Source organism: Crassostrea angulata, chromosome 1 (genome assembly GCF_025612915.1).
Source record: "Crassostrea angulata isolate pt1a10 chromosome 1, ASM2561291v2, whole genome shotgun sequence".
NCBI lineage: Eukaryota > Metazoa > Mollusca > Bivalvia > Ostreida > Ostreidae > Magallana > Magallana angulata.
The window spans coordinates 6485656-6494995 of record NC_069111.1 but is presented as its reverse complement, the minus strand read 5'-3'; the positions used below and the strand labels follow the sequence as shown (position 1 = coordinate 6494995).

General features: G+C 34.5%; 1 protein-coding gene across 1 annotated transcript; it reads left to right on the top strand.

The window, feature by feature from the left end:
- Positions 1 to 1312: 1312 nt before the first annotated feature.
- On the top strand, positions 1313 to 7941 carry LOC128164579 (uncharacterized). Its single transcript, XM_052828507.1, has 4 exons — positions 1313 to 1630; positions 4399 to 4491; positions 4994 to 5815; positions 6046 to 7941. The coding sequence occupies exons 3-4, from the start codon at positions 5059 to 5061 to the stop codon at positions 6153 to 6155; spliced, it is 867 nt and encodes a 288-aa protein (XP_052684467.1). The 5' UTR covers positions 1313 to 1630; positions 4399 to 4491; positions 4994 to 5058; the 3' UTR covers positions 6156 to 7941.
- The last annotated feature ends 1399 nt before the right edge of the window (positions 7942 to 9340 follow it).

The following is a 9340-nucleotide window of genomic DNA, read 5'->3' as shown; positions in this document are numbered from 1 at the left end:
TGACTCCATAAAGCTGTTTTATTAGCTCGTTATTTAAGGAATAAAGAATCATTCTTTGAGTATTATGAGATGATCAAATACGGTCGGGGTGATCAAATCCATTAAGGCCGAATGGCTTTACGATAGTTTTGATGACGCCCGATCGTATTTGATCACATAATAATATTCAAAGAATGAATCTTTATTACTTATAATTATATATTTATATTAATTTTCAGCAACTGTACGACAAAATAATGAAATAGTCATTGGTGATATGTATTGGAATATACATTACAAAGTCGATTCGCACTTCGCATTGTTATCACAGCCAAAGACAATGGAAAATGTATATATACATGTTTGCTGTTTGCTTAGATGAACAGTGTGGCCTATGGACCTCTTTTTCACTCCCTTTTAGTCTACTCTATCAAATACATGTAATGGATGTCCTGTTATTTACCAAAAATATTTTAAGCATTCTAACGTTTTTCTTTATTTGTCTATATATATATTTTCTATTAGCTGGTAGCATATTGTAAAATTTGATTTGCCTTCGCCACACCTTGAAATGCATAAACAACTTGTTTATCCATTTGAAGTACCTGTAGTTATTAGATTTTTCATTTAAATACGACGATAATTTGACTCATTCCGCGCATCTGATGACAACAAGCTGTATCACTAAAAGCTACCCATTTCACGATATTGTTTAGAGAGTATTTTTAGTATTTTTTTTACGCAATTTTACAAAAAAAGTTCCGCTAATATCAACATTGCGAATATTAATGACGACGATAAAAGTATGTCCTGTAATGGGAAATCAATGTCTTTTGCATTCACAAAGATTAACCTATCAAAACAATAACATGGTGTTCGATACAACCAGAAATTTGGAATTTTAGTCTTGCAGCCTTTATTCTGTGTATGTAAATCATTTAATGACAAAACAAACTATATTTTTTAAAAGGAACCAATAGAAAAAGAAAATACTTGTGCGACATCTATATAATGCACCCTTTATTAAGTCATAAATTTATTTGACTTAAGGTTGTAGAAATAAACAATAGTATTCTCTTTTTAGTTCATTAAGATATTCTTTGAAGTTTCTATTTCAGATATAGTTAAAAGCGTGAGTCTAATTAAAATAGCAAAGCGATTACCGCGATAATAGAAATAATGTTGTAGTAATACCGACGCTAACAATACACTGTTTCTCTTGATGAATGGTGCGTGAACATTTGTCCTTTGGTATCACAGAACGTAAATCGCCGCTTTAGTGCTATCAGCGTTAGTAGTCGTTCGTTAGGACAGTTAATTGCTAGACTTTCCTTCGGTTGAAAGGATAAACTACATTTCATTCGATAAATTGATTTTTGTTATCTTTTGAAAAAAGTTAAAGGAATCAATACTATATACAAAAACAAGGGGTGGAAAAGATACGGAGCTCGTAGAATGGCGGTGGAATGCCGGGAAACGTCACGTGATTACTTGTAACAATACGCTGTTTGTTGCCGACTCCAATCAATACGGTGAAATGTTCTAAACATATCTTGACTGTGTCGGTAGTATATCACTGTGAGCACAGAGATTGGTTGACTATGATTTACCGGAACTTTTTCAAATTCTATCAGTGGCAATTCTTGTTAAGGTATGGTCTCTATTTAGTGTAACCCTTAATTCCTTAAAATGCAATAAAACCCTTTTTATGTTCGTATTTTAACTTATTTCTTCAATTAAACTACATTTTGTTTTAACTATACTAGCAATGTATTTTCTTTTGAAATACTGTTTTGACGATTTGCGTTTGAAGAGTGTTTGTTTCGTTAGCATGTAATTGTGACTATGAATTAAATCTGCGGATAGAATTTATAAATACAGCGGGTCGGTAGCTGCATTTGCCAAATTTCAGTTTTATTAAAAGTCAAATGAAACAATTCATGAAGCAGAAAATACACTCAGGGATCGGTCTGTATGGTTTTCTTTTATTGTTAATTGCTTTCTTGTGTGTCCTCATCTTGATGTCACGAGCTCCCCCGAGTCGTTAAAATGACCAATAAAGCCGCGGCTTGCGAGGAATCAATAATTTTCATTTTCATTTACTTGGAATCATATCATTCTCGTCAATATTTTATACTTTTATGAATTTAAGTCTAATGATTAGCCCATGGAATAACCGATGTGTAAATATATACATGTGTGAGAGGTGCCCAAACACTTAGGATATCATCAATGTTAAATGAAATCGGATTATATAAAAAGATGCTGAAACACCCTCGAACCTGCGTATATAAACCTCCTTGAATATCTAGACGCCATAATAATGCATATGAGATTGTATTGATATAAAATGATACCATCATGTTGATAAGAGTAACAGATGCCACGGAATGGAATGGAAATGGCGTAAAAATGCCGAGAAAATATGAAAAATTCAAACCGTCCTTTGATTTTGTACAGAAAAAAATGGATACCCTGAAGATTTGCAAAGAAACCAAGAATTATTTATTTATCATTTTAAAAAAAAATTCTCAAAAGACGATTGCGTAGAAATATAATACACCCAATCAACTTGCAAGCAAAATTGATTGAATATGCCTTGCTAGCGGCTACTTTGATTTCATTAAAAAATTTACAAACTCGATCGATTTTTACAAATCAAAATTAAAACAAAAATAAATTTTTCGTAACAAGCACATAAAGTTCATGAGATATAAAAAAAATTTGATTTCCAAGAATCCGGCGTTGCAAGTTTCTGTATTATAGACCTTGACAGATTCTGACATAATTCCCCACCCATACGCATGCAGTTTCTGTCAAGCTTCGTTAAGATTCACCGAGTATTGAAGCATTACAATAATTATAGTACTCAGTTCTCGCCCAAGGATATGTCCCAAGCTTGTTCGTACTCACTTAAATGAATTATCTTTTCTGGCTTATCTAGATTAGCAGTTATACGCACGGTTGTCAAAACTAGTGGATTTCTGACAGCTCCATACTTAATGTCTTAAACGCGGCTTTTTTTTTATTTCTCTTCTTTCCTTGATGATACAATACAAATGATTGCTCAAAACCTACTGTAACAGAAGGTTGCATGACGGGTGCGGTTTTTCCTAGCAACGATTTCTCATTGTTCTTGCATGCGTTGACATTTTTTTTAAAAGTGGGTTTTTATATCTATGTTCTTGTGTTCTGTCACAAGTAGTCCGTACTTCATGTGGCATCATCAAACATTGTAAAAGGAAAATTTTCAAATTTTAAAGCTAGAATATATTATTGATTTTGTCATTACCAAATAGCATAAATTGTCATATCAATAAAATAAAGGTCTGTTTATTGACCACACAACCTCCTTAAAGAACGCTCTTATATATATATATATATATATATATATATATATATATATATATATATATATATATATATATATATATATATATATATATATATATATATATATATATATTAAAACCTTAGTGTCCTTTATATTCTTTACATTCTATATTTATACCAGTATTGCAATTTGACATTGTCTTCCAAAGATACTATATATGGACAGACGGGTTTGTTTTCTTGGACATGAGAATTTTGCTATTCATTACTTTCCGAAGGAAATCCTCCAGTAAGCATCAATGATTAATCACGGTGTGGAAGCTAATCTTTTTATTTCAGGCGATATAGTAAGGAAAGGTTCAAGGCCTCAACTTGTTTTATATTAAGTTGATGAGTTTCGTGAGAAACTCTCTTCAAACCCGTCTACGATTGAGAGATATAACTTGTTTTATTCTCGTGGAGAAAAAAAAAATCGGTCGTATCTGAAATAAAACAGCACAGAACAATGGATACAAACCGTAATGAGAATGCGGCACTGCTGGGCTTATTTTCTCGCTATGAAAGTCGGGTTTTATATTCTTATGATTTTTAATATGCGAATATAAATTACTACGTACATGTACACGAGTATTTCAAATAACATGAAGCATTAAAAGACCACACTTTTTTTAACGATACTTATGCTATTAATACGATATCAGACGGATACGGGTTACGAGTGAGAGAAGGAGAGTACCAAAAAAAAAACCCTACACAAAAACCCACATTTTAGCGTGTTTCCGCTCGCGGTCCTACAATCACTGACCGTGAAATCAAGGCGTTTTGGCAGTGTTAACGCTATGAGGTATCTGGAAATCCTCGAAGTTTTTTTTTTATAACAAAATCTAACAAATAATTCTAACATAATCTGATAAAATAAAGGCACGGCTGAATATCAAACTCTAATTAAAAATGAATTTAGACTTTTGTTTTACATTTACGTTTCAGATATTTATCCTTGTTGCCTTATTCTTCCGTATTACAGATTTTTCTATAATTATAATCCAAAGTAATTAATGGCTTTAATTATTACTTTTATCTTTTTAGAGGATCTTCCCCTTGTATCAGTCAGCAGACAATCCCAAGGGAATGAAATGAAATCGATCTCCTCGATTCTGCATGCAACGGAGCCCACAAAAGGTATCCCTTGATGTTATACTTTTCTCGAGATTAATTTTAGCGTTGTAACTTCTTTGCTCGAGATATTTCAAAAAGAAGCTAATGAATTTTTCAGAGGCTTACGGCGAGTTAGCACAGAGCTCAACAGATCGAATCTAATGTTATATCCAAGAGTTTATATGTTAAAAACAGGCATCGCCTCGCAGGTGGAACGGTGTTATGTCTATTTAGAGAAATCATTCATGGTTAAATATAACGAGCCTAAGAGCTTAAAGGACATCTTCATTTGTTGTGCAAGGATCTTTGCAATATCAGCCGATTGAAGATTAGCGAATGGGCAATCTTCCATAATTACATATTTACAACTAATTGAAGAAATGGCATGTTTTAGCAACACACGCTCAATAAGTGCACTGCTATATAATTGTGTTTTCCTCTCGGCACTTCACTTTTAAAAAATCAAAAATTCGTTACAGACGCAGGCACTGGTAGATTAACAGCTTCAAATTGATTTTCGTTACAGTTATTGCTTGAGAGCTGCGGGTGTTTTGAAGTCGCTACAAGTTCTAGGGACTGCAAGGTGTAAAAATGAGTCAAACCAGCGAGTTACTGTCTGACGACGATACCGCCAGCGGTGTGACGTACTCCGACAAGTACCCGTATACAGCGTCATCAGGAGGCTCCGATCGGGAGGAGCGCGGGAAACTGGAGAGACAACACACGGAAATCTCGGAATTATCAGACGACAGTTATTTAACGTATCAACCTCTTCTACCAAACGACACCGAGGGGGGAGGCGCACTCGGTGGTGAAAACCCAGCGGCTGATAATGAAGAAATACAGTGCAGTTGTGATAGTTGCCGCGAAGAAGCTATGCGAGCAACGTACGGAAACCAAGACGTTATCGTGGAGGAGGGTGAGTGCTTGTGTGAAAACTGTGTCAAATCTCGACAATACATTCAGTATGAGAGAACGAACAAAGCTTTGGACCACAGTCATCCAGAGAACGTGAGCAGTGCTCGGACAGCTCAGTGGCGAGCGGGACAGGCCCACTGGACCGGGATCAGCTTCTCTGATGATGACATCGAAATCATGGCCGACACCGACTACTACCACGATAAAAATGTGTTTTATATTGACCCATCAGTGGCCAGAAGTTTACTGAGTGAGTTTTTAGTGAGAGACACCCCGAGGAGGTCTGATCTACATATTCATATGGACACTCGGACCAAGCGACAGAAATTCGTAGCACGCGCCGTGATGATAGTTTCCATGACAATGTTCACGGTCAGCGCCCTCTTGGTAATGGTTTCCCTGATCATGTCCGACAAGATAGATGATCTAGGTGAGTGATTTGCAGTGAATAATTTCTAAGGTTGTATATATTTTGACAAATAAATGCCAAAATCTACTGGTAGACAACATGATCCTGTATAAAGTGTTAAAATTGAATGTTTCGTCCTTTTTAGACAAAATTTGCTTTAAAATGAATATCCTCAATGATGTCAAGATTTTTTAACAATCATATTTCTAGATACAAAAGTGCTAACGAATTTTTTTAAATTCAATTTGCAGTAAGAGGAAATAACAATCTTCTCCACAAGCCAATGCTTTCCAGCACGCCCATATCCATAGTAACAAACCTTACTGACGTCATCACGAACGTCACCAGAGGACAGGGTTGACAATCAAGTGTCGACAAAAGACCGAGATAACCAGATGTCTGCATTCCAGCACATTGCAATGCATTCCCATCCTTTGAAGTCCAGTAGTCTGACTGCCGGTCTTAGGGGTTTTCTAGTGCCATAGATTTGCTATCTTAGAGATACTTGTGAATTTTGACGTGTTGATGGTTTATTTCTACGCAGCCGTAAGAGTTCATTGGCTCTATGGTGAAATAGCATAGAAACCGTTTCCTTCCTCCCACCCATGTTTTTATTCACAGGAACCAAATCATCGGAAGGCAGATTTCCGTGAATGTGCTATTGAAAGACACACCAAAGTGACGACCGATAATGACTTATTGCTGTATTGCAGAAAAAAAACAACTTGTTTCTGCTTGGTTACAATGAATATAAATATACCACGAAGTGGGTTTATAATAGACTATTTTAGTCACAAGAAATCTATAGGTTTCCATTTTTTGTAAATGATATGGCCAACGCTATGGACATTTTTTTATGCAGAACAATAATCATAGCGATTTGATGACAGTTTACCTGTTGTTGTCGTTAGTTAACTATGATATTGTTATTGAATTGTGGCGTATCATTTAGTTGATAGGAAATCACTCACCTGGCTGTACCATTGATGCATCATTAGAGCAAGGTTCGTGTTTGTCCAAGTCTTTAGATTTGTTTGAGGACAAACAAAGAACTCGGTTCTCTAAACGAATTGTGATTAGGAAGCACTCTAAGAGAACAACGAAGCTGGAAACTTACTTTACTCTTGATCGTTATACTATACATCAACCAGATACTCTTATGGTACACATAACACTTAGTGTACATTGCAACGAAATTATTAATTCATCAGCATGACGGTTGTTTGTAGCGGGTTCTAGTGACCGTGAAACATTAGATATAGGGATAAAAATTTTAACGGATTTTAATCGATAATATTACGCTTGATGCAGCTAGATAGACGATATAAAGGTGTCACCTTAATGAGAACCATTTGGATAACTTTGTTTTGTTATGGGTGTTCATTCGGGTGATCTACAAAAGTCATTCAATAACATTTGAGATTGTAAATATGCCCCATCCTTTTACCTTCCACGCTTTGTGTGGCGCCTTAATTATTGAACTTCGTACGAAATTTATTCAGTAAACTGAGAGTTTTTGTTGACATCTATTTAAATAGTACATACGGTTTTAAAAGAGTAAACAAGATTGACATTGTGGTTTGATAATGTTTTATTTTTTTTTTGTTCCAATCATATTTTACCATTGATTATATGCGTATATAATTGGTAACGCTTGATCAGGGATTCCAGCTATTTGTTGTGCTGAAGAAGAGAGCGGGGATTTAATGGGGGCTGGTGGGGAAACCTTATGGTCGTCCTTGATGCTTTTTACCCATTCAAATACTAATATTCTGTCCAAATATCAAGTTGTTTTCCCCTGAAGTTTGTTACAACGTCAAAGAATAAACAAACGCCATGCCATTTGATTGGTTTCCTCTTGGGCGTCGCTTTCTTTGAAGCAGTTGATTAACCTGATGCAGACCGACGTGATAAAGTGATCGTGTTTCATGAATATCCGTTCTCTCCGTGTTATACATTTTATTAACCATTTTATTGAATTACATGAAAATGAAAGTGAAGCCTCTGAAAATATTTCATTCACAAAAAAGTTTTAATCCAAGAGATTTGTGATTGTTGTTATGGTAACCTTTTTTCTCAATTCAGATATTTATATAAATATGCGTTCGTTATATGACAACGTGTAATAAAAACGTTATATATTTTTATCATGTTTTATGTATTGTTATTTCTGGCCTTTATCGGCTAAGAAATATCAGGATTGGAATTAATCTTGCCATATAAGATTTCAACTGAAAATTGCAGATGAGGATGGACCACAAACGCCTCATGGAGTGACATGACGTATAATTGATCTACAAGAATACATTTAATCCTGGGGTCATTGTGAGTCGTATAACAAGCACTGTGTATACAATAAACACTTAACGTTTGAATGCATAAAATAAGATTCTAATTTCTAAGTCCTAATCTTTGCGACATCGGTATTCTATCTTTTAATTGAGGAAACATATTATTGCAGCTGTGTTACCTACATTGTATGTTTTCAAATACATCTCCGATTTTGTTCCCGTAAGATTTTTTTTATGCTTCTGCGATTTTTTAGCTCTTTTCTCTGGATAAATACATCATTTAATTGTGTACTTTAGAATGTGAAAAACATGGCGGGAGTGGGATAAAACGTCCGGTTTCTATTTCTAGTTCTCTCATAGGAAATAAATCTAAAAAAAAATATAACCATGTGCTGTCTGCAAAGATATTACTACCTAATTCTGCTAAGAATCAAAACTGCAGCTCTATTTTGCAACAGATAAGAATTATTAATGCATAGTTTTATCATGATATTTTACTAATTTTAGGTGTAAAGACATGCGAGCATATATTATCCACAGGGGCATGGGTCCCCCTTTTAACTTTTATACTGATAATTAATAAATATGAGGTCAAAACTTTGATTGATAATATAAAAATTTTGTTTAAATATGCATAATATTTTTAAATGCGCAACTTGCATTTATTTGTTATTTTAAAAAATTGTTTGCATTTTAGTCGAAAAATGCGATTTTAAAAAAACACAGCTGAGTCAAAAAATTACGATGCCTTGTAAGTACTAGTATCTTTATAGGAAAAGGTAAGCGACGGTCTCGAATTAAAAATGAAAGGTGGATTTCTTTTACAACTCTTGTGGTTTCATCGAGGTTGGTTACATTGTACTAGTAATGTACAACAAACATGGATCAAACCTACATCCATCTCTCTCTCTCTCTCTCTCTCTCTCTCTCTCTCTCTCTCTCTCTCTCTCTCTCTCTCTCTCTGTATATGACATCAACAGATGACTGACTCTATAGTCTACGCATTGTGTAATGAAAGAAAAAACATAGACACGAAAGACTTTATTTTTAATTTACGGTAAAAAAGCCGTACACTCATTGATTTGAATTGCAGGATAAAAAGAAACGCTTTCAGTTGTGAAATCGAAGAAACGCAGATAATTACATTTCGCATTTAAATGAATTAAAGTTTACAAAAATGTAACAAAAAAGCTTTTGTTTGACATTGATTACACCTTTGTGTTATCAACTGCTACAAAATATTCACTGCTTGATA